A 25140-nucleotide genomic window follows, 5' to 3' on the forward strand; every position below is an offset into this window, starting at 1 on the left:
AAAGCATTTGAAATATCTGGGTCCAACATATAGACTGCAAGTCTGCTTTCTATTCTCTTGCATTCAAACTTTTCGCATGTGAACTTAACTGGGTCCCAAGCAGTTCCAGCAGCATTGAAGTAGTAGTTTACTTCAGTGTTGAGGTTTGAGAAACCAAAGTCTAAGTCAACTTTGTCTTTGCAAAAGTCACAGAACTTGGCTCCACCAGTTCCAGCTACAGCAATGCTGAATGGGTCTTGTGTTGGTGCAATGACTAAGTTATTTTTGCTTGGAGTAAGTTCGATAGAAATTTTTCCTGCCCAGTTTGGCAAGTATCTTAAAAACCTGAAGATGAGGAAAGATGACAAAGGAACTCTAAGTTTCAATTTTACTTTGGTTACTGCTGCTGCAGTTTGTCCAGAAAGGTCAACATAAACTCCTGGAACGTTAGGGTCAAGTCTTCTTATTTTCTCAATAGTTGCATACTGGTCTGTTTGTTCTCTAGCTTGTGGTTGTACTGAGTTTCTCAAGCGAACCATTCATAGTTTGCCCATGTTACTGTTTGAACTAAGTCAGAGTTAGAATATATCTTATATCCCATGAAAACTTCTGGAGCATATTGGTATCCGACATAGAAAATTCCATTGCAACCTTTCTTGTCAGACAACTTGGCAGAAGGTTTTATTTCAATGTCTTGTTCCACGTATAAGAAAGAGTTGTCATAGAAATAATATGAAACCTGTCGCAACAATATCTACTGTTGTTGAAGAACCTTCTCCAAACTCACCTACGTTTCCATAAGAAACAGCAGTTGTATATTCGTAAGTTCCAGGAACTATTTCTGACCTTCTATGGCATTGTCGCATTCGTTATACCATTCGGAAACATTTCCATTCATGGCATCCAAAACTGTTGGCGTTATATTCTGAGCGGCGTACATTTCATATGGGTAAAAATATAGAATAGTTGGATTATATGTCATAATAGAACCCACTCCGACCAAGCTTTACTTTCTTCCTGACTGAGTTTTTAACTCTTCTTTTTCCTTCATTGCCACTACTTTCACTAGATGAAGTTACTTCTTCACTACTTTCACTTTGTTCTACTCTTCTTCTTTGGTGTCGCTTTGGTAACTTGCCCTGCTTGAAGTTGTTGCATCTTTGCATTATGTTCATCTAGTATGTTGCAAATTTCCCATGTCCTTTTTGCCTTTGGCTCTGGTCGCCCATCTCAGGTAACCTATATCCTAGAAAGAGTTTGTCATAGTCTGTATTTGAGTCTTCGCGTATTGTTTGCATGACTCTTTCCTGAGTTTCCGGTTCAAGCTCTTCAAAACAGTGCCTGTCCATATGGATATGCTCGTTTCCAAATATATGTTTTTGTAGCCATTCTGGTTTTCTTTCCATGTTACCAATATATCTTTTGTGAATGGAAAGCTTTTACCCAATCTTTCAGTCTTGCGTCGTTTATTTCTGTAGTTGGTTTATTTTGTCAAGGAACATGTTTTTCAATACTAACATTTCATTTGTACTGTCCATTTGAGTTTTACTTAAATATTCATCCCTTCTCGGTTCATTGTCTGCAAAGTAAGTTTTTATGACATTTTGTAAACTTTCATTTGCAAGGTCATGTACAATAGGTTCTCTTCCTTCTCTGTCCATAACTTTCTTTCTAAACTCTTCACCAAATATACCATCTTTATGGTTCTGTGTAGTTCTTTGAGATAAATGTTCTAGAACGTCAGGTGTTATATTTCCATCAGCCATGTTCATTTCATACTGGTTCAAAATATCTGCATGTTTCATATCTTTCAATGGCATTAAAGCCGCGCTTAAAATACCAGCTATATCTTGTTCACCATTCAATTCCATTGCGTCTACAACTTCTTGGAATTTGGTTGTAAGTTTATGAACCACCTATCCGGATTAGCTTTATGACCCCATCTCATTGTAGTTCCATAGTCTGCAGAAACAAAAGTAGGTTTGTTTCCATCTTGGTTAGGTTCTGAATGAACTTTAAACAATGTTTCATTTCTATATTTTTGTTGAAATTTAACCTTTTATTTTCACCGAGTTCATCCAAAGATTGAACGTTAAATGCTCGTAAGTAAAAAGGGTTGTTGTATTTGTGTACATTTTCTTTCAGTACTTCCATTCTATGCTGAATATTTTCATCTGGTGTTGGAGTCTTTTGTATGTCGGCAAACATTTTTCGATATTCTTCTACTATGTCAGCCGAATTTTTTTTAGACTCTTGGAAATATTCCATATTCTCCGCATACTCTTGTTGAGGGTCAAGATTTTTCGGCTGTTCCAAATCTTCATCTAGTTCTGTGAAGTTAGTTTCCAAAGGAAGGACTTGTTCGTTTCCTTCAGGCTCTTCTAGCTGTTGTTGCTGAACTATTTCTTCCATGTCTGGTTGTATCTGAACTTCTTCCTGCGGAGTTTCTTGTACCTCATCTGCTGGCATTTCATATATTCCGAGACCGTTTTCAACAATTTCCCTATCTAAGTCATCCGGACTCATAAACCTTTCTTCTTTCGTTCCGTCTCTATTTTTTACGCGTTTCATGACGGGAGTTGAATTGTCATTTAGCTCTGACATCAAATATCTCGGAGTAAATTCGTTCATGTCATTTGGATGATATGCTATTAAATCATATCCCTTAGCGAGCTTGTATTTTCCAGGTTTGAAATTATATCCCCTTTGGTGCTGAGCCATAAAGCTAAATAGGTCCGGGTCAGTATTTCCATCCTTGAACTTTCTAATAGCTTCTTTATATCTGTCACTAAAGTCAATACTATCTGGGTAACCATAGTCTTCCTTAAGCCTTTTTAAGAATTCTTGGTTTCCTTGTTCTCTACTTCTTTTATGTCCTTGCTCTGGTTGTGGAGGTGGTTGTTGTGCAGGGTTTTGAACTGTTGGTTGTTGTGCTGGTTGTGGAGGTGGTTGTTGTGCAGGGTTTTGAATTGTTGGTTGTGGAGGTGGTTGTTGTGCTGGATTTTGAACTGTTGGTTTTGCTGCATGCCTGTGTCTGTGTCCATGTGACGATGTAAATGTTTTAGGTAGTCCTGGTGCAGGTGCTTCTCTTGGAGGGTTTGGTGGTATATAAGTTCCATTAGCTAGTATATAAGTTCCACCAGCTGGTATATAAGTTCCACCAGCTGGCACATATGTTCCATCTGCAGCGTAATGTCCTACCTGACTTTTCGTTTTTAAGAAAGCATTTACTAGGTCTGTTTTGGTCTGTTGTAACTCTTTTTCTTGACTTTCCACAACAGTTGCTCTAACGGCGTCATAGGCACTTTGAACTGCCTGTCTCGTTGCTGCATCTGTTATTTTCGTCATATTTTGTGCTACTTCTTTTAACTCTTTGTCAAAACCTTCAGACTTCAGTTTCTTTCCAGATGAGAAATCGTTCACTTGTTTCACCTTACTATGAAGAGCTTCGAAGGCGTTCTTAAAGTCAGCATTTGTTAAAGCTTCATTTGAACTGTCTTCATCCGCTTGTATTTTTGTCCTTATTGACCCTATGAGTTGGGCTGCTTTGGCGTTGGCTTGGGCATCTAACCAGTCATTGTTAGCTTTTATATATTCTGCGCTTTTCATTGCCTTTTGCATGGCTGCGTCGTTATTTTTACTTTCTTGTGCTAAGTTTTCATACTGTACGGTTTGGTTTTGCAACTGTAAAAGTTTTTCTGCCTTTACATTTGCTTCAACTTCTTTTTTATACTCATCGCTATCCATATATGTCTTCAGGGCTTTTTGTTTTATCTCTTCATCTTTCAGTACTTTATATTGAGTAGTATGGTTTTTCAAATTTATGACATCTTGTTCCATTTTTGCTACTTCTGCTGCTTTTTCTGACATTTTTTCGCATATTCCTCTGTACTTAGTTCTTTCAGTTGTTCTTCTTTCTTCTTTTTCTCTACGTTTAACTCATTGAGTTTCTTTGTGTGTCTGTCATATTCTAGTTTCTTTTCGTTTTCACTTATTTGCTTCTGTATGTCTATGTTTGACTTTTTGACATCTGTTATTTGATTTTTGAGTGAACTCAAATTCATTTGACTTTGAGGGTTATAGGCTGTTCCGTCTGCAGCTCCACCATAGCCTGCCATTTTCGCTAAAAGTGCCGCTCTTAAACCTCCACTCTGTGCACCAACAACTCGGTTTAAAAGCATAGGATTGCTTGACATTTGTTGCAACATAGTGGGGTCATTCAGCATTTGTTGTTGCAACTGTTGTTGTGGTGTTAGTCTTACTATTGGATGTTTCAATGCTCTCTTCCTCTTACGTATATTCTTACGTAGCTTACGTGGCATTTTAAGTGAAGTTAAAAAGCGGTTTTATACTAAACATCTTCAGGGGGCTAGAGGGGCGCAGCCCTGGAAGCCCCAATGCCTTTTTTTTTTATGCTTAGTATTATTTCATTTTTCTCATTCAATTTAGAATTTACGAATGTCAAAAAATTGAGAGCTGTCACTTTTGATGAATTTCTGTTTATTACAGTATTTTTGGAGCATTTATATTACATTGGTACTAAGGCTTTTGGAAAATTTACAAAATAAATTTAATATTTTGTAAATGTTATCGGTTCTTACGCTTCCTCTCTTCATCAAGATGCTTCCTCACTCCATCATGCATCCATCATGCAGCTTCCTCTCTTCATCAAGGTGCTTCCTCTCTTGATCAAGATGCTTCCTCTCTTCATCATGCAGCTTCCTCTCTTGATCAAGATGCTTCCTCTCTTGATCAAGATGCTTCCTCTCTTGATCAAGGTGCCTCCTCTCTTCATCAAGATGCTTCCTCTCTTCAACAAAGTGCTTCCTCTCTTCTTCAAAGTACTTCCTCTCTTGATCAAGGTGCTTCCTCTCTTCAACAAAGTACTTCCTCTCTTGATCAAGATGCTTCCTCTCTTCATCAAGATGCTTCCTCTCTTCTTCAAAGTACTTCCTCTCTTGATCAAGATGCTTCCTCTCTTCATCAAGATGCTTCCTCTCTTGATCAAGATGCTTCCTCTCTTCATCAAGATGCTTCCTCACTCCATCATGCAGCTTCCTCTCTTGATCAAGATGCTTCCTCTCTTGATAGTTAGTATACATATCAAGGGTACGGAGGCACTGCGTTCCACCGTACCCATTATATGTGAATTTGACACTTTACAAAACCGTTAACGTATATTTTACAACACAAACGACAACACTAACTTAACCTTAAATATTTACAAAACCACCAACCACTTCACTTCACTACTGTAAAAATAAACGTTCTCACTTACAAAAGTATTGCAACTCCTCCCATTGCTGTGCTTCACACAATACTTCATATTCTTCAGTATCGCTGCTGTCGCTCCAATCGTCAGAGTCAAAGTCACTGTCAAAAATAAATGTTAGTAAGTTTTGACAAAGCTAATGAAACACGTTTACCGTTTGTATCGTATGCTTGTATAAACTTTCCATTCTTCATTCCTTCATAAACGCTCAAACTAACTTTACCCTTTCTCCCTCGTATCTGATAGAATGTATTTTCACGAGGAACGAAGAACAAGTTCTTGAACTCATGACCGTTGTAGTTTGTTATCTCAATAGTTTTCGTCATTTATATAAAAATAAACTTAAAAATTAATGATATCACCACCCTCACACGTATGAAAACATAGCACAAAAATAAATTTAGGGTAGATGGTTAGATCTAACCCGATTTCTAACCTCTTTTCTACCCTGTTGAATTCATTGCTTTATAACTCTCTTCCTTTCTCCAACTCTTCTAACTTCTTCTTAAGTTCAGCAATGTTGTCCTCATGAAGTTTAATCTTCCTTAATATACCTTCTCTATCTAATGGTTGCTTTATCTTTCTAAACTGAACTCTACCATCGCAGTATTGTAAAATCTACGCTAGCTTTATTTTTATCACGAATGACCTCATTCATGACCTCATTCATGACCTCATTCATGACCTCATTGCTGACAAAAATAAATGACCTCATTCATGACCTCATTGCTGACAAAAATAAATGACCTCATTCATGACCTCATTGCTGACAAAAATAAATGACCTCATTCATGACCTCATTCATGACCTCATTGCTGACAAAAATAAATGACCTCATTCATGACCTCATTGCTGACAAAAATAAATGACCTCATTCATGACCTCATTGCTGACAAAAATAAATGACCTCATTCATGACCTCATTCATGACCTCATTGCTGACAAAAATAAATGACCTCATTCATGACCTCATTGCTGACAAAAATAAATGACCTCATTCATGACCTCATTCATGACCTCATTGCTGACAAAAATAAATGACCTCATTCATGACCTCATTGCTGACAAAAATAAATGACCTCATTCATGACCTCATTGCTGACAAAAATAAATGACCTCATTCATGACCTCATTCATGACCTCATTGCTGACAAAAATAAATGACCTCATTCATGACCTCATTGCTGACAAAAATAAATGACCTCATTCATGACCTCATTGCTGACAAAAATAAATGACCTCATTCATGACCTCATTCATGACCTCATTGCTGACAAAAATAAATGACCTCATTCATGACCTCATTGCTGACAAAAATAAATGACCTCATTCATGACCTCATTGCTGACAAAAATAAATGACCTCATTCATGACCTCATTGCTGACAAAAATAAATGACCTCAGAACTTCAACTTACGAATAAAGCTTGTTTTAGTCGTTATTGAGAAGTTAAACTTTTCAGCAAAGCAAGGACTAGAAGACTTACATAAGTCAAATCCAATCTCTTGACCATCATGAAGTGCTTTGTAAAGTTTCATTAAACTGAACTCAGAGTCTTTGTCATATGTTCCAACAGGTATGTGAATGTTCTTATCTTCATTGTAATAACATTGTATAGCTTCAGGAAACATTTCATTTGCTGTTAAAGCAAGGACGTCTTGTTTGACACCTTTACAACGTGCATGAATGCAACTTCATTAAATCGTTAGTGAGTAAGTCTATGTAGGTCTTCTTTCCACAAAATATTGACTTGTATGCTAAACTTTGTTTTCCAGGTGTTATTTCTGCGAAGTCAGAATGAAATTGACCAAAGTTCTTTCCTATAAGTTCTCTACGTATCTCTTCTTAAACTCTGCTGCAAGCTTTGGTATGTCTTCATTGAAAATATGCATGCTATCACAGTCCTGTAAAATATTTGAAGTCCCATATCTTCAGCAGTACAGAATACTTCATTCATTATTCTCTTCGACATTGACAGAATGTTAACACCAAGTGACAGAAGTTAAAGTGTCTGCAAATACTTTTCGTTAGCTTGAAAATAGTTTTATCTGAACCATCCAAACCTTCGAACTTCACTATATGGTTGTAGTTTCTGATGGCATATCTTATAGCATCTTTGTCATTTACTATGGTTATTTTTGACTCAATAGGAGATAGAATAGTTTTGCCATAAATACTGTTCAGAATGAGCTTATATTTCTTGCAAAGGATTTCCTTCTTTCTTATACTTTAACCTTACTCAAACAACTTCTTTACTTCATCTCTTTTCTAATATCTCTGTTTCCATCGTAATAGTATCCTTGCAACACTTCACATTTGACACCTTGATATTTTATGAGTCTTGTAATGTTATATGGTCAACATACATTAAACAGCAAGTGTTTGAATTCTGGGAACGTTAAGTTCTGGATTTAGTTCAGGGCCACAAACTATTAAAGGAAAGTGTCTATGTATTCCAATCTCTGTTATCTTAATGAGAACAAAGAAGCCAGACATAAACTTTTCACCAATGGGTTCCTTTTGGTCGTCATCGAATAAATGTCTCATGAGATACTCTGTGCTTAACATTTCTTTTTCATAACCTTTGGAATACCTTCTAAAGTATAAAGTCTTGCTATAGCTGATGGATATAATGAAACAGCGTCGAAATCAGCAATGAGTTTCTTTTCGCTCTTTTGTTTCATGTTATCTGACAGCATACATCTTCCACCTTGAATACAGCGTGAAATAAATTTCTTGGTTTATTTGAGAGGTCATATAAATTTCCATTCGGGAAGTACACTCTGTTCTCAAACAATTTGTTAGCAATAGAACAAATACTAACGTAGTCATAAACGTTTAAATCAATTCTTTCATATGTCATGCGGAACTTAACAAAACCTTCTCTTAAAATTCTTACATCTTGTTTGCAATAAAATGAGCTATATTTTTCTAAATCGAAATGGTTCTCATCTATTCTGCAACCTTTGAGAATCTATGTTTTCATGAACGTATCCCGCATCATGGATAAACTTACACGCTTCAGAAATGACACCAGTTCTGTTGTTTCATTTGCTAACAAACAACTGCTGTAGTAGTTGTATGGAAATACTTCTTTCGGTCCTTTGTAAGTTAAACATAGCAGGAAATAGTTTAAGCTTCTTATTTATAACACTGTAAGAGTCTTTTATAATAATTGCCCTTCCTTTATATAAGCCAGTTATTTGCATTGTTCGTGAACCTTTAATGATGGGAGTTCCTTTCACTTCTGTCATGTGTCTTAGATGAAGTTTATATCATAATTGAGGTTATGGAAATATATTAAACTCTTGTCAGGAAGTCGTTCCAAAAATTCTGTTGCACAGTTCTGACCCCAAATGCTTTCACTCACTGAACCATCTTCACTGTCATAACAAATGTTAAAGGCTTTATGAAAGCCGTCTGTGCTACATTCAAAGTCAGCAAAGAAAACGTGCTCAGGAATGAACTTACATTTAGCTTTATTTACTTCTTTTGACTCGGCTTTCTTCTTCAGCTGTACACAATACTTTGGAAGTATGTCAAATCTTTAAATGGTGCAAGGTTCTGTTTATATAAGTCAGTCGTATATGTGAAAAGTTCTCCATAAGAAATAGGTTCGAAATATTTGCACTCCACAAATTTTTCATAACATCCCATAACAGTGTTGTTCTATCATAACGAACTACATATTTGTTCTCTCTCTTTGTAAAATCTTCATCTGTTTCTCAATGTTACTCCACCACACTCCTTCAAGATTTCTATATAGTTGCGAATGAAATATGTTGTCATTGGTAATCTTTCGTTTAGCATGTATGGTCTTCAACAAGAAGTAAGTCAAGAGTTTAACAGTTTCACATTCTTTTGGTATGTATCTCTTTATTTCATTATTGTCTTGAGTCATTGAAGTAACCAATGGTAACATTAAATGCTATACCTGTTGCGTCAGAAATTTCTTGTACTTTACTTTGAGGAAAGTCTCTAACACGAATGACTTCTCTCATGTGGTCAATAGTTTCTTCATTTACTCCAGCCTGAATGCAAGCATAAACGAAGCAGTTATCTTCTGTCATAAGTGTTGCAGTTCTTTTGTTCAGTTCATTGAAGATTTGGTAGCGCTCAAGATTTATAGGTAATGTGCAAAGATACTTCCAGAACTGACCGCTTCTCTTCTTATAAAACTTCTTTTCACCATTATCTTTTCCAAAAGCTTTCTATAAGTGCTGGGTTCCTGTTTGCTTAAGAGCTTCCAAAATGGCTTTCTGTCATTTGTCAGTGTGCTTTCATCTCTATATGGTCTCTTTTTTGGTTTGCCTTTCTTTACATCTGACATCGTTAAGCCTTCATATTCTGTTAAATCATACATCTTTATTTCAGTAAGATTCTTTATGTTTGTCAAGAAGAAGTCATAGTGCATTTCAACAATACCTGCAGCATTTGCTTCTATCTCTGATATAAAGTTCTCCTTCAAGAGCTGATGTAGTAATGTTCCAATATTATTGAGGTTTAACGTAGAACATTCATACTTTCCACCAAGTTTATAACATACCATCCATCTTTGTTGGGAGTTTATTTTAATCTTCTCTAAGAGTCTCATGAAAACCTTACCGAAATGTTTGTGTAAGTAGTCTCTGTTTGGTTCATCTAAAGCTCGATGTTAAAGTCAATGAGTCTATTGCCTGTCTTAACATTCCTCTTCCTATTCTCTTCATCTTTCTTTAACCATCTCTCACCTTCTTTTGGTTGTCGTCAATGAACGAAGGACATCGTTAGCTTGCGAACTTGTTCTATAGCGCTCTTAAACATCTCTCTTCTCTGTTGTTTCAGTGTGTCGTTCTTCTTCTTGTTTCACCAACGTTTGCATTTGTTATGTCAAACATTTCTCTTCTTACTTCATGAGGTACTGAACGTCTATGATATAAGTCAATAGCAACGTCATTTAACGGAAATGCTCTTGCATGGACTTCGTCCTCGCCGCGTTGCGGCTTTATGAACTCATGAATTCTATCATAACTTATTGCACCATTATAGTCATTGAGGATGTCAGCGAGTGCTTTTTTGTTTGTCGCGTAATGCTTTGCAACATCTATGTTTAGCTTCTGTAAGAAGTAGTTGTTTTATTTCCGAGTGTTTCTAACTTAGACAACTTCCGATACATCTTTTAGTAGGAAATAAAAAAAATATTTTTTGAAAAAAAGTAGATTAGATTTTTTCAAGTTATTTTTCAAAATAATTTAATATTTTTATTTTAATGAAACACATGCAAGATTGCAAGTTCTTTCATACAATGCTCTCGCTACTGCCATCAAGAATGAGTTCAATAATGCTTTCAAATGTTAATGTTATCTTTAACAAGAAGTTTGTGAAAGAATCTAAGTGTTGGTCAGTATGTCAGACCATTAGCTATCGTCATTGACCGCAAACGTTATACTTCACAAGAGTTAGCAGTAGTTTTTGAAACAAAGAGTTTCTTCGTGAATGTCAAAGATATCATTATACTGTCATAAAGAACTCTAACGTTGACTTCTTCAGTATTGCTTTAAATCTTTCCGAACAGAAAGAATATAAGAAAGGTGAAACATCTGTGAAATATTATCCTTCATCTCTGAAGACAATAACGAACAAAGATGTTATACAGAAATTCTTACCAAAGGTTGAAGAAGCTTCTATTGACATTGACGAAGGAAGTGAAATGGTTGAAGAAATTGACCCTGAAGCTTTATAAGAAAATTTATTTTTGAATAACTGATGGTGTCACCACGTCACTATGTGTCACCAGGTTAATTAACTTCTCTTAAAAATGATGACAACATGACATTTAGACAACAGCATGGGTTGAATGCAAAAATATTTTTAGGAGAGAATGCAGCATTTATGAATTATTTTTGAAGAACTGAAAGTGTCACCACGTCACCACGTCACCAGGTTAATTAACTTCTTTTAAAAATGATGACAACATGACATTTAGACATCACAGCAGGATTAATGCAAAAATAAATTCAAATCATACTTTATAAAGCTTCATTTACAGGTATTTCATCGTCAGTAAATGAATCCTCATTATCGTTTGGTTCAACCTGTTTATATAATCCTTTCATTTCTTCTTTCAAAACATAACACCATGTTTGTTTACCATCTATTCTTCTCTGTTTCCTTTCACATTTATCCTTAATGCTCATTTGAAAGTTTTTGTCTTTCATGTCTGATGGTTTGCAGAATAGAGCATTTTTACACGTCATACCTGCACACAATTCATCATAATGTGTATTTATCCATACATCTAAAGGATTTGTTGATAATTCTATTAAATCTTGTTTGGCTTCAGTCATCGGTATGATTCGTACATTAAATGATGAAAGGTCGTAATTGATAAAATATGTTAAAAGGTTATCATAAAATTCCTTTGTGCATGAATTCATCAAATTCTTGAAATAATCAAATTGACCCTTGAATTTACCATTAACTCTTAAAACTACGTATCTTCTGTCTCCAACTTCAATTTTGACAGGGTAGACGTTGTTAGTTACGAAAATGAAGTTTGCAACGTTCTGAGCAGTTCTTCTGGGTTGATTCTTTTCATTAATTCTAATCTCATTATCCGTAATAATTGATTTCAAAGCGTTGAAGTTTGCGAGTCTGTCTTCACCTACATTCTTGAGTTCATTAAGTACAAGAAACATTTTATTCTCAACTACTGAGTTGAAATTACCCGTTAGCTCACTTATTTCGGTAATGTTTTTACATGAATAACCAGCGAGAAGTTCAGAAATAATGTCTGTAAATCTGTTTTTACCTGTTCCCTGAAGTCCTTTCAAAATAATTGCTGTTTCATTCTTGATTCCTGGATGTTGAATCATTGATGCAATCCAGCCGAGAAGGTATTTATACACTTCATCGTTATTATCACAAATGGCTTCTTTAATGAAATTCATAAACATCTCAATTTTTGAGTAATCAGGCTTTTCGAGAACGTTGTATTTATAACCTTGAAACGTTGAGAAAACATCTGGGGAATCAGATTTAAACCAAACACCCTTAACGGTTAATGAGGATAATTGATTTAGTAGTACGTCCCATGCTGTTATGGTTTTACCTTCTTCTTTAAATAATTTAATCATTTTGAGTGACTCTTTCATGTTTGATTGAAGAACGAATGATATTTGATTCATTTTATCGTGTATGTTGTAATCTTTCTGAATGAAATATTTATTTCCACAATCTACAAAACGGATTACACGTGATAAATCCTCAATTACTTCAGAACTGTTTTTATACTGATGATTTTCAGCCTTGCGTCTAATATCTGTTATCAAAAACGAGTCATCAAGTTTTATATCAAATGTTATTTTTGGCTTACGTAATAAAGGTAAAACGTATTCATCATAATATTCCTTTGGATATAGTTTTAGAATCTTCACTAAAACAAATGGAGAAGTCATTAAATGTGCATATCTACTACGTGCTTTTTCAAAATTACTTTTTGCATTTTCAGTTAAATTGCAGAAGTTATAAACGTTATCGTATGCTTCATTAATTAAATGATTATGTAACGAATTAATTGCTTGAAACAGTGTGAATAATGTAACTTCTTTTTCTAAATTCATGTTTCCACCGTCATTATGTACTTCAAAATCACTAATACCATCGACTATGCTTTGAGCTAGTTTATCGTCAATGTTTACATCTTTGTTTTCATTCATGATAGTCTTTATTTCTTCGTTCTTCTGTTCAACTCTTACCTTAATATTCAAATCATTTAATATATCATTCACTGTTCTAGTTAATGTTGAATCATAACTTCCACGAATGAATGAGTATGTATTGATTGGTTCTGTTGCATTCTTGCGAACTCTTGAATCAGCCATAACCACTAATGAACGTTTTGAATCATCAATAGAAGTCATGATATCAATATCATAATCATTGCAGGAATAGCATTTAATCATTCTGTTCGAAACTGCATAGAAGAAATTAGTGTTGCAATAAATGTGAAGACCTCCTGAAGCGGTTTTAACGATAACATCTTTATCCGAAAGTTTTGATAAAATATCTTTTCTAACCGTTTCTTTAAGTTCATCATTGTATGATTTATTGATATCAACATCTATAATCGTTAAATTTGATATTTTATTTACTAATAAAGCCGTACCAGTTTTCCTTCCTCTTCCTCCATCGTGTTTGAGGTAGTTATGTAAATCAATCTTGTTTTCACCAATTCTTTCGTTGAGGGTTTTAGTTTCTGCCACAACTAATTCCTCAGCTAATGAATCAATAACTTTTTCATCAGAAACGATATAGTTGCTGTTATTGTTTGTTGCTGTCATTTATATAGGAATAAAAAAATAAAAATAATTTTAAAACTAACTTTATTTTTGGGCTGCATCAAATTTCCGGGAATGTTGTCTAAATGTCATGTTGTCATCATTTTTTAAAGAAGTTAATTAACCAGGTGACACATGGTGACGTGGTGACACTGAAAACATTTACGAAAAAATTAATGAAAACATTAACGTAAACATAAACGATAAAATTTATTTCCAGGACTGTTGTCGAAATGTCATGTTGTCATCATTTTTAAAAGAAGTTAATTAACCTGGTGACATGGTGACGTGGTGACACTGAAAACATAAACGAAAACATTAACGAAAACATTAATATATAAAATTCATGAAAATTCATGAGTGTAGAAATGAGGGTATAAATACCCATCTACCCTAAAAATTATTTTTGGTCATGGGCTATGCCCCGCCGCTTTGCGTCTTTATGTTAAAATAAATGGTACCATTAATGATATCATGACTGTTCTCATTCATGTCTGATTTACATCCAATGAAAAAGTTTAGAAGAATTTTCTTATTCTTTCTGGCTTATTTTTATCTTTCCAGTACTCCCGCTCTAATGGTCCCAGATGTGTTGGCTTCGACTCTCTCAAGTTCTTAGATGGTATAACATCTTCAACGCCTCCTTCATATCTTACTTTATAAGTGTCATCGTTTATGTTATAGCCAAGTATTTCAATAACCACTCCTCGCTTTGCTTCGTCAATGGTTTCAGCGAGTTTGCCATTACTACTTTCGACTAATTTATGTCGAGGGTAAAACGCAATAGAGTCGTCGGCAGCTTTTATAAGATATCCATTACCTTGCGTAGAGTCTACGATATAATAATTTCGACTTAACCTTAAACGTTTCTTTGTCAACGGTTTGTCGTCAAGAACTACACGAACTTTTGTTCCAGGAATGAGGGTAAATTGTGTTGAATTTCTGATATTTTGTGTTTGGCTTCGTTTCTTTTGTATATACTTTTCTTCTTGTTGTTGTGTCATTGAATTTGGTGTATGTCCTGTTGTAGAGTGTGTTGAGGAATTATATACTTCGAGAAAATGTTTCATTGTTTCTTCGGTAAAGTCTCGCTCTTGGTTTAAATCTCTGAGCGTTCTTATGAAGCGGTTTATGATGCCGAGTATGTTATGGTTATGGTCTTCAGTAGTGTAGTGAGTTATGTTATGCTTAATGAGAAATTCTGTGATTTCATTACTGAGGTATGCACCGTCTTGGTCTGATGTTAATGAAGTGGGATGATGTTCTGCCACGAACGTCTGCAAAACTCTTAAAACTTCATGAGTTCATTTATTTTTCATTGGATATGCATATGCTTTGCGAGTGTTAACATTAATGAAGATGAGGAATGGTTTATGTCCTCCTTTTCTGCTTTGAATGAGAGTGTCAAATTGGTATGCGTCAGGAGCGTTGGAGTAAATTGGTAAAAAGTAGTCGTAAGGGTTTATTTTTGTTTGATGTACAACATTTTTGTCAAAGAACCTTTTCACTTCAGCTCTGTTAGTAAATCCCCAACTCTTTGCAGCTTCATTGAATTTCTTAAATGACCTCCATGGATGTTGTTCGAATACTTCTTTCAAGCTCATTTATGTAAAGTTAAAGATTTTATTCAAGACGGTAAGCCTTGACCCAAAGGGTCTAGGCTCAAGCGCGTTCATTGAACGCGGTACCATGCGAATACAGTCACAAATGGTGGCATATAATCTGCACCCGAGCCTGTTGGATTTGTTGTGAAAGTATGGACATGATTTCCTCCTGGTTCAGTTGGTCGAAAAGTCTTTTTTGCTGCATTGTTATAAGATGGAGATAAAACGTCATTGCCAGCTTCATAGTCTGAGTTGTATAATGGGTGGTCTCTTAATGAGTGGCTATGGTCGCCAGAAAAGTTTGTCGTTCCTGTATGAGTGTGCGCAGGTAAGTTTGCTTCTTTAATTTTCTTCGAACCTCCTGTTTGCTTTGAATAGTTAGCACAGTATAAGAATTTATCTACAATCTGCTTCCACGTACCAAAACCTAAAACTGTTGCTGGATTTGTTGAATTCATCGACGTATAAATAGAGCCTATAGGATATATGGTTTGAAGAATCTGAGCCTTCATTGTTTGAAGTTCATGTTTAACGTTTATAACTGTATTGCCATCTTCAATATTTATATTGTTTGTTATTAAACCATTAGGAAAAGTAGGAGGATAAATTCTTTGTTCTTGTACAGTTGCACCGTTTCTTTCCTGTTTTTTGTTACTATTTCGATGCATGCTTTAATTTCTTTAATCTTGATTGTTTGAAATTCTTCATGTGTATGGTTCTTGTCGGCTTTTCCATTAAGCGCAGCATTTACTTCCGACTTCTTTGCATAATTTTCATCTACATAAGTTTTGTCAGCTTTCTTATCTAACATTGCTGGTAGTTCGTATGCTTCAAAGTTTCTGGCATGACCTTCAATGTTCATACATCTGTTATCTAAATTGTTTAGTGTATCTTTTACGCTTGTACTTGGATTCTCTAAAGGTGCACTTGAACCAAGGGTATAGTTCAATATTATGTCGTCTGCTCTAACAGTAGTGAAGGATTCATGTGTATGGTTCTTGTCAGCTTTACTATTTAATGTAGCTTGAAGTTCATTTATATCGGAGATATTGTGTTTATGAGATTTCAAAACTTTGTTCGTTGCGTCAAGTTCATCTTTGTCAGCTTTACTTTTAATAGCATCTTCAAAAGTTATTTTTGCCTTAACTCTCAAAGCAAATCTTGGTTCAACTAATACACCGTTAACAGAGAAGTATGAAGCATAAATTTCATCGTTATAACCAAATGCTTCTGGTGCTTTACCTGTGTCATACTGTACAGTACAGTGTATGTCATAACCTTTAGCACGAATGTATTTATATCTTCTTTCATTAACATCTTTTGTCTTCACTTCTTCTTCAGTTCGTGTTAAATATCCATGGTAGTCCGTTATAATCTGTTCGTCTGAACTTATATAATGAACATGGCTTTTATCTGCTTTTTCGGCTAATTTCTCTTCTATCTCATTTATTTCAAGTTCATGCCTACCACCACCCCCGAAGAAGTATTTTTCTTCAGCTCTTGAAGAACGTCCACTTCGCCATCTTTGGTGTCAATAATGAACTTTGAGTTAAAACCTTTCCTGTCTTAATGGATGTTTGTAAAACTTCTTCTTCACCGTGTTCGGGGTCATGGTCGTCATCATATCTTGTGAAATCAGAGATGTTGTCATACATTAAGCATATCTGTCTCAAAAGTTCTGCTATTTGAAACTGGAACGAAAGATATTACAGAACTTTCATCATCTCCTAAAGTCAAGTCTGCTTTCTTAAGTATTTCTTGAATGTATGCAATGAGAACAGAGTACCTTGGAAAATATTCGAACAATATTTCATTAGCTTGTTGGTTTGGTGGTTCTTCTGGAGTTTCTGTTGTTTCAGTTCCTTCTGTAGGTTCTGTTGGAGTTTTCTGCATCTCTTGATTCAATGCTCTTGCTCTCAAAGACCTAAATGTTAGAGCACCAGGTTTTACAAAGGACTTTATAAATGCTTTAATAGTTCCTGGTAAGTTATTGTTAGCATTAAGTAAGTTTCTTATGCTTCCATCATGTACGTCCATAGCACTATGTAAAAAATCTATACTTTTCTTGTAGTCAGCAATAGACTTGACTGTGATTTTTTAAAGATTTGTCAATACCTTTAAGCCAATCTTCATGCATGTCTGATACTGAGCCAAGAATATCAATTTGCTTCCTTTAGTGTATTTTGTGCTTCTCGTAAAGTATCCAATCCCGTACGTGCATTGTTTGCTATACGTCTTACAGTATCTATTTGACTCCTTGTTTCTTGCATCCAACCAGATAAAGTTTTTAATAGTATCCGAACCATTTGAAATGAAGTTCAAAGCATTTTTAACGTCATCTAAAACTTCTTCACCAAGTACTGCCCATATCTTTCCGATTTGGTATTGAAGAACTCCATATGAAGCAGCTGTTAAACCAGTATTTATAAGGTTCCATATCCATGATTTAGCAGTTTTTCCATCCTTTCCATCTTCACCATCCAAACCGTTTTCGCCTTGAGGTCCTTGTATTCCTTGTATTCCTTGTATTCCTTGTGGTCCTTGAGGTCCAGTGTCACCCTTCTCTCCTTTCAGTTCATCTTTATGTTCGTTATAATATTCTAATGTCATAAGGTGTACATCATTACTGCTACCAGCAACGCCGAGAATTTGTTTCTCATTCATGACTAAATTCTTTAGGCATTTAATGTTGTCGTCAAATCGAAAGCTCTTTAACAATTCAATGAGAACATTTAATACTTTCACTAATGAGGCATCTACTGTAGAATTTATATATTGCACCGTTCCATCATTTATGATAGGAACTTTACTTATTGTAATGAATGGGTCATAAGTGTTAAAAGTATCGAAATCAATGACTTTTTTAGTTTTTCCATCGTCAATGACTAAATCATTGCCTTCAATGGTTAAAGTTGAGTTTTCGTTTACTAGTTCAAGTGCTCTTCTTGCTTCATTTGTTTCATACGCATATGCAGCAATAGTCATATTTTAATGAGAATAAAATGTTGTTCTATTTGCAAAGTACAGACCCAAACGAATACGGGACAGTAAAGCTACAAACAAACTTAGGACTTCAGAATGAAGCACTTGCTTTCAGAGTTGTTGACTTCAATACTATCGCAACTTTTGTCATAACAGATGAAACAGATTTCATAGAGATTGAAATAGATGACAAAAGAAGTTTTATAACATTTCCTAACAGAGCCGAGTACAGAATAGCTAAAATTGCTGGAGTCATAAATACTCTCATAAATGAAGAAACTATTGACAACATAGATGTCGAACTCTCTTCTGAGGGAACATTGAAGTTCAGTTATGCGAAGGAGTTTAAGATAACACGAATGAGTCATAGAGTTCAATTGCTTCTGGGTGCATACCATATGCAACTACCTTTGAAAAGTGTTAGTGGAGTTATTGAGATGAAATCTGTTCCATACGTATGTTATGGCAATTGTTTGTACATTGAGTCTAAAATAGCTAATGTCACAGGTATTTCAGGAGTTAATAGTAAAGGTTCAGTAGAATATAAATCCTTCTGTTATGAAGTAAATTCAATGTTCATTCCAAACGTTCCTGTCATAGCAACTCATTTAGGTAAATGGGTTCGCATTAGTCCTCATAATTTGAAAGACATGCAATTCAGACTTGTTGACTTTCAAGGAGAGCCTGTAGAACTGAAGGCACCAGTGCGAATGACTGTTGAAGTTGACTTTTTAGAAAATATTAAATGCAACAGCTTACAAGAGAACTCAGAGCTAAAAATATAAAGTATGAATGTTATGTATTAGGTCATGAACTTTGGTTGTTGCTGTTTGATGAAACAAATGAGTTAGTTATGTCAGTTAAGAGAACAGAAAAATATTGTGTTAGTGAAAACTGCACCAAGTCAATAAGATTAGGTTTGCATTATGAAGATGAGTTCGATACTGTTGAAGAAGTTTTGGATAGATATTACAAATTGCTAACTTGAAATTTTTTGACTGACGGCGCAAAGCGCCAAGACCGAAGGTCCTGACTGCTTTAATTTACTAAAACATATTTCAAGCAAAGTTTATATTCTGTTGAAAGTTTTGTATATTCATTCGAATATTTATACTTAAACTCAACTCCTGTAGTTCCTGGAGTTTCAATGATGCGGATGTTACCTATTTTCATGAATAGTGGAGTTTGACCACAGCATTCGATTTCAGGGTCGAGATGGTCAATGACACATTGCTTTCCTGTTATTCGTGATATAACATTTTCTAAATCCTCCTTTGTTAGAATTATTTGGTTCTTGCTTATAAGATTTACCAAAAGCTTCTTATCGTCTTTGAGTAAAATTGTTTGGTATAACTGAAGAAGGTAATGGTCTACGTTATCTGAAGGATTTGTTTGAACATTTGTGTAAGGATTGTCGTTGGCTTCTCTTGAAAGAATTTGGTCCAGTGGTGGATACTCTAACTTAACATCTGATGTAGCGTTAGCGTTTGATGCTGAGTTTAAATTCACGGATTTCAGTTCTGGTTCTTTTTCTTTCAAACACTCTGAACTATAGTTCTTTATGACAATATTGTTTGTCGTTCGTGAGTCAACATTTGATGTTGGTTCAATTGGAACATTAACGGCACCAGCTAAGATGGATTTGCTTCTCATTTCATATAGAATAAAAACCTTTTATATGTATGAAATGAACAATATACTCGACAAGGGTTTGAATGTAAAGCTAACGAATGAAAATATTGTTGAATTCACTGAGACAGGAGCTGTGTATAAAGATGTAGAACTACTGAACAAAAGAGCTAAGGGAAGAAGCAGGAACATGAACAAAGGGTGGAAGCCTATAAAAATTTATGTCAATGATGGCTCAGGAGGTTCAAACATAAAGTATGCAGAAAGTTATAGAGTTTATGCTCGCAAAGGTGAAAAGCCTTCATTTAAGAACAGCTATTCTAACGCATATCCTCAAAAGCTAACGGATGGGGAAGTGGATGATATGAATGACAGCAAAAATATTAACAGAAATGGCGACAGAGATGCATGGAATTTGTTTACCATCAGTCAATTGAAGGTTAAACTTTAAAACAATGTTGGTCGTTCCCATGGAATATTTTTGACTTTAATGGTATTAGTCATGATATGAATCTCAAGGTATGAACGAGGAGAGATGAGAGACTTATATGCTTCCCAAATTTCTTCAAAAGGTAATGTTATACCTGACTGTTTCCAAATGAGTTCAATATCATAACGTGAGAAACCTTGAAAGATAACGAAGTCGGTTATGAGACGTTTTATGTTTAAAGCAAGAAAACGCCATGTTTGCATAAGTATTGCTACAGTTAAATGGTAATGTCTGACTTTAGTTATGATGTTAGCTAATGGTGAGTCAGGCTTTGAAACTAAACCTTTTCCGGCGAAGTCGTCGCAAACGAGCAGAGTGTTTGAAGGATATTTTTTGAAGGGGTATTTTGAAAGTTTTGATAGAATGTAGTTTGTCAGTCGTTTCATATCGTAAACTCCTGAGTATTGACGTAAGTGGTGTTTGCCAATAATTCTTTCCATCTCCTCAGAAGTCTTTTGCATTCCTGACTGTATAAATTCAACGATGGCATAATATTTCCTCTTACGTCGAATGTAACGTTGAAGAAATTCAATGAGTTCACTGTCTGGAACTTTAACGACAGAGGCTTGAACTTTTGACATAAATGTTTTCGCTGTTGAATACATAGAGTCTGAAGTTGCTGATATAATGATTTGGTCATAGTAAGAGTCGTTTCCTAAACGCTCTGTTATGAGTATATGACGAATTAAATTAAATGTCTTACCTGAACCCATCTTTCCACAATAGAAATAAACACCATTTGAACAGAACTCATAGTCCTTACTGAAAGGAAGAATGAGAGAACTGTTGAGCTTTTCACTGCTTTCATTCATGTCTTCATCTACGTCATGTATTAAATGCTTCATTTTATCTCCATTAAAAATGCAAGTCAGAAATATTCAGAACATAGCACCGAGTCTAACTGACAAGAGTATAAAGATATACTATGAACATGTTATGATGAAACCAACCAAAATTCAAGAAAGTCAGTATACTTATGAATATCCAAGACACTGGGTAGAGTATGTAGGAGGTGAGAAAGCTATTGAAATCAGACAGGTTCGAAGTATTCCAGCAGGAAGAACAATATTATTGAAGAACTTTAATGTTTTGAGATATAATGATGAAACAAAGAAGCAAGATAGTTTCCCTGTTGCTGTGTATGTGAACTTAGATACAGGAGATGACATGAAAGTTTTTAATACAAAGCTTCAAACGGTAGTGAGAGAACAACTGACTGCGGAAGGGCATCCATTACCTTCAGAAGTTACCATAGCATATAATTTTGAAACAAACTCAATAGATTTTAAAGTCATCTCTGCAAAGAAGTCAGGTTTTACATTTAATGAAGCAGATGTATATTCGAATGAAAACTTCAAAGCTATTGCATGGTTAGATAATGACGATTGCTTTAAGAAAATCTTTAAATTCAGTGACTCAAAGATGTCAATAGATGACCTTCGTGGAATGTTACCATCGACGTTTACAGTAGAAGGTTCAGCAGGATTGCTTACAAGATTGTCAATTGGTGGTATTTGATCTCGTGAAAACATTGTTATAAAATCCAGTATAAGTGAATTTGCTGAAGAATCTATATTATGTCTTTCAAACTACATGTATTCGCCGCCGAAGCATTATAGTATAACAAACTTTGTCAGTAAGTTTAACATAAGACTTGTCGAACCTTCTTCAATGAAAGATGTTGTGCTACCAAAAGACGGAAAGGATGGACTCATTATTGAGATGATTTTAATAGCATATTAAATGAGCTTGTTCTTGAAGGTCATTCATGATGAAATAACTGTTGTAGAAGATGTTAGCAATTGTTCAGACATTTTGAAGCGTATAGATGATATAAGAAATAAGTTAGATAGACCGCAAAGTGGTGAGGGCGAAGCCCGTGAGAACGCTTATGTTTCATTGACTTTCTCCAGTAACGAGAACTTTTATGAGATAATATTGAAGAGAGATGATTTTAATATGGTGTAAATGGTAGCTTGGGCAGCTTTAGGCGCAATGGGAACAAAAGCATTAGCATTTGGAGCAAAAGCACTTGGAGCTTATGACGCAGTAAATAAAATGAGTGGAGGAAGGTTTCGAAGACATTAGATGCAAATAAAGGGAAGATTGGAGGCTGGGTTGCAAAGAAGTTAAGATTAAATAAAACAGGGCTCATAAATAAAGCATCCAATTTGGTTGCGACTGAGTCAGAAAATGCTTTAGGAAAGGACGATGAGTTTGCAAAACACGCAAAAGACTTTAATGACCAGATGAAAGGTGAAACAATGCATTTAAATAGAGTCGATGGAACTAAAGAAAATGTTTCTTCTCCACCAGCGGTTTATCCATACGGACCTTATGGAATGTATGGAAACCCTTATGAACGACCATTTGACCCATTGACTGGTGGAAGTAATTGGTATCATTATGGACGAAGAAGAAAGACAGTCAAGTTGGAGACAGACGTGAAGAAAGCAACTAAAAAGAAACCAAGGAAGAGAGTTATAAAGCAATGAATTCAACAGGGTGAAAAAAGAGGTGAGATTTCACCACTTCACCTAAATTTATTTTTGTGCTATGTTTTCATACGTGTGAGGGTGGTGATATCATTAATTTTTAAGTTTATTTTTAAATAAATGTGGGAACAAAAATAAAGCATATCTACTCAACAGGAATGAGACCCTTACTGACTATGTATTCGTTTAATGCTTGATGAAAACAATGGTACATATTATCGTATGGGTATACACAACGTCTGTTTCCATCGTCGTCGTATATGTAGAGCTCAAATCCAGTCCAACCTTCTTTTGTACAATATGTAGCTTTATTTAAGTATGCATTTATGTAGATAAGGCAATTTTCTTCATCGCTCCAGAAATAATTTTTCGTCATTGTTGAAATAGTTTTCGTTCCTCTGCGACCATAAGGAATGTATGCAATGAACTTTGCGTCATAAGGGATTGTAATATATTCAGGGTTTCTTTCATCCTCAATGGGTCTGTCTTTGTTAAAATGCATGTTTCTCAGTTTTACTTGAGTTTTGAATAGTTCACGGAAACGTTCTGGGAAAGAGTCTATCTCATACCGAAATGGCTCACCAAAAAGGTGACATTTTTGGCGCCAATAATTTGATTTTTCTGATTCTTTCTATTTAGATATATTTATTTAATATTCATATTCCTTTATATTGCCTCATATTATTTCCCATTTTTAATCATATTATACAAATCTTTAATAATTTTTAATGTTTTGAGCTTCAAAATCTTGTTCTAACTATTTTCATTCATATATCCTAGAAAAAATCAAAAAGTTTTTTAGAAATAAAAATGTTTGTATGTAAAGTATTGAAAATATTCTAGATGAGAAGACATTCTCCAGAAAGTATTTCATGAATTTTCATAAAAGATAAAAATAAAGTTAGTTTTATTTTTATTTATTTTTTTATTTTGTATGTAAAGACAGTAATGTCAAACATTGAGTTTGAAACAGTTAGAAAGATTGACAATGACACCAAAGTGGTTAGAATTGGTGATTTAAACGTAAGATACTGTAAGAAATACAACAAATATTCTTTGTCAGACATTATAACGCCTTCTGGAAAGAAAACAAAGGACTGGGTTAGAATTGCTTCTACTCAAAGAAGACTTAACATTACTGAAGGAAAAAATAACAGAATATTTCGACAACTTCAAAGAGGAAGAATAAAAAAAAATCTCGTCGGGTGCCACGTTAGGACCATAGTGGAGAAAACCATGATAAAAAACAAAACCTTTCGTCAAGTTTATTTTGTTTTTACCATTTAATTGTTTCCATAAACGCTCCATGTCGAACATAATTGACGAAGAGAGAATCGTCTGATCGTCAAGTTTATTTTGTTTTTACCATTTAATTGTTTCCATTAACGATAACATTAACGATAACATAAACGATAACATAAACGATAACATTAACGATAACATTAACGATAACATTAACGATAACATTAACGATAACATAAACGATAACATAAACGATAACATTAACGATAACATAAACGATAACATAAACGATAACATAAACGATAACATTAACGATAACATAAACGATAACATTAACGATAACATAAATGCTCCATGTCAATTATGTTCGACACTGATAACATTAACGATAACATAAACGATAACATTAACGATAACATAAACGATAACATTAACGATAACATTCATTTTTGCATTAATCCTGCTGTGTTGTCAAAATGTCATGTTGTCATCATTTTTAAGAGAAGTTAATTAACCTGGTGACACATAGTGACGTGGTGACACCATCAGTTATTCAAAAATAAATTTTCTTATAAAGCTTCAGGGTCAATTTCTTCAACCATTTCACTTCCTTCGTCAATGTCAATAGAAGCTTCTTCAACCTTTGGTAAGAATTTCTGTATAACATCTTTGTTCGTTATTGTCTTCAGAGATGAAGGATAATATTTCACAGATGTTTCACCTTTCTTATATTCTTTCTGTTCGGAAAGATTTAAAGCAATACTGAAGAAGTCAACGTTAGAGTTCTTTATGACAGTATAATGAGTATCTTTGACATTCACGAAGAAACTCTTTTGTTTCAAAACTACTGCTAACTCTTGTGAAGTATAACGTTTGCGGTCAATGACGATAGCTAATGGTCTGACATACTGACCAAACTTAGATTCTTTCACAAACTTCTTGTTAAAGATAACATTAACATTTGAAGCATTATTGAACTCATTCTTGATGGCAGTAGCGAGAGCATTGTATGAAAAGAACTTGCAATCTTGCATGTGTTTCATTAAAATAAAAATATTAAATTATTTTGAAAAATAACTTGAAAAAATCTAATCTACTTTTTTCAAAAAATATTTTTTTATTTCCTACT

The 25140-nt window shown here is 34.6% G+C and overlaps 11 protein-coding genes and 4 pseudogenes across 15 annotated transcripts, besides 4 other annotated features; 4 read left to right on the forward strand and 11 right to left on the reverse strand.

Moving 5' to 3' along the window:
• Positions 1-494: part of a mobile genetic element that runs on past the window's edge.
• Positions 495-2071: 1577 nt separating this feature from the next.
• Positions 2072-4301, reverse strand: TVAGG3_0891220 (annotated as a pseudogene). Its single transcript has one exon. A coding segment is annotated over exon 1 (2230 nt).
• Positions 4302-4448: 147 nt separating this feature from the next.
• Positions 4449-4485: a mobile genetic element.
• A 583-nt stretch (positions 4486-5068) lies between these two features.
• Positions 5069-25140: part of a mobile genetic element that runs on past the window's edge.
• On the reverse strand, positions 6652-7747 carry TVAGG3_0891250 (annotated as a pseudogene). The gene has a single exon. A coding segment is annotated over exon 1 (1096 nt).
• On the reverse strand, positions 11260-11928 carry TVAGG3_0891260 (uncharacterized protein; the record flags this gene model as incomplete). Its single annotated transcript, XM_051250855.1, has 1 exon — positions 11260-11928. One exon carries the CDS (start codon positions 11926-11928, stop codon positions 11260-11262), a length of 669 nt encoding a protein of 222 aa, XP_051086330.1.
• On the reverse strand, positions 12831-13572 carry TVAGG3_0891270 (Prim-pol domain family; the record flags this gene model as incomplete). The annotated part of the gene is made up of 1 exon (XM_051250856.1): positions 12831-13572. A coding segment is annotated over one exon (742 nt), but the record flags the coding sequence as incomplete, so codon positions are not given.
• Positions 14088-14639, reverse strand: TVAGG3_0891280 (integrase core domain containing protein family; the record flags this gene model as incomplete). Its single annotated transcript, XM_051250857.1, has 1 exon — positions 14088-14639. The coding sequence occupies one exon, from the start codon at positions 14637-14639 to the stop codon at positions 14088-14090; it is 552 nt and encodes a 183-aa protein (XP_051086332.1).
• TVAGG3_0891290 (uncharacterized protein) lies at positions 14874-15173 on the reverse strand (the record flags this gene model as incomplete). Its single annotated transcript, XM_051250858.1, has 1 exon — positions 14874-15173. The coding sequence occupies one exon, from the start codon at positions 15171-15173 to the stop codon at positions 14874-14876; it is 300 nt and encodes a 99-aa protein (XP_051086333.1).
• On the reverse strand, positions 15242-16035 carry TVAGG3_0891300 (annotated as a pseudogene). The gene has a single exon. A coding segment is annotated over exon 1 (794 nt).
• On the reverse strand, positions 17674-18158 carry TVAGG3_0891310 (organellar and viral DNA polymerase type B; the record flags this gene model as incomplete). The annotated part of the gene is made up of 1 exon (XM_051250859.1): positions 17674-18158. A coding segment is annotated over one exon (485 nt), but the record flags the coding sequence as incomplete, so codon positions are not given.
• Positions 18176-18940, forward strand: TVAGG3_0891320 (uncharacterized protein; the record flags this gene model as incomplete). Its single annotated transcript, XM_051250860.1, has 1 exon — positions 18176-18940. One exon carries the CDS (start codon positions 18176-18178, stop codon positions 18938-18940), a length of 765 nt encoding a protein of 254 aa, XP_051086335.1.
• On the reverse strand, positions 19194-19808 carry TVAGG3_0891330 (uncharacterized protein; the record flags this gene model as incomplete). Its single annotated transcript, XM_051250861.1, has 1 exon — positions 19194-19808. One exon carries the CDS (start codon positions 19806-19808, stop codon positions 19194-19196), a length of 615 nt encoding a protein of 204 aa, XP_051086336.1.
• Positions 20232-20987, reverse strand: TVAGG3_0891340 (protein of unknown function, DUF4106 family; the record flags this gene model as incomplete). Its single annotated transcript, XM_051250862.1, has 1 exon — positions 20232-20987. The coding sequence occupies one exon, from the start codon at positions 20985-20987 to the stop codon at positions 20232-20234; it is 756 nt and encodes a 251-aa protein (XP_051086337.1).
• On the forward strand, positions 21136-21792 carry TVAGG3_0891350 (uncharacterized protein; the record flags this gene model as incomplete). Its single annotated transcript, XM_001301276.1, has 1 exon — positions 21136-21792. The coding sequence occupies one exon, from the start codon at positions 21136-21138 to the stop codon at positions 21790-21792; it is 657 nt and encodes a 218-aa protein (XP_001301277.1).
• TVAGG3_0891360 (uncharacterized protein) lies at positions 21793-22017 on the forward strand (the record flags this gene model as incomplete). Its single annotated transcript, XM_051250863.1, has 1 exon — positions 21793-22017. A coding segment is annotated over one exon (225 nt), but the record flags the coding sequence as incomplete, so codon positions are not given.
• On the forward strand, positions 22243-22769 carry TVAGG3_0891370 (annotated as a pseudogene). Its single transcript has one exon. A coding segment is annotated over exon 1 (527 nt).
• On the reverse strand, positions 22915-23145 carry TVAGG3_0891380 (uncharacterized protein; the record flags this gene model as incomplete). The annotated part of the gene is made up of 1 exon (XM_001301274.1): positions 22915-23145. One exon carries the CDS (start codon positions 23143-23145, stop codon positions 22915-22917), a length of 231 nt encoding a protein of 76 aa, XP_001301275.1.
• Positions 24581-25140: part of a mobile genetic element that runs on past the window's edge.

The sequence above is a fragment of the Trichomonas vaginalis genome, chromosome VI (genome assembly GCF_026262505.1).
Source record: "Trichomonas vaginalis G3 chromosome VI, whole genome shotgun sequence".
NCBI lineage: Eukaryota > Parabasalia > Trichomonadida > Trichomonadidae > Trichomonas > Trichomonas vaginalis.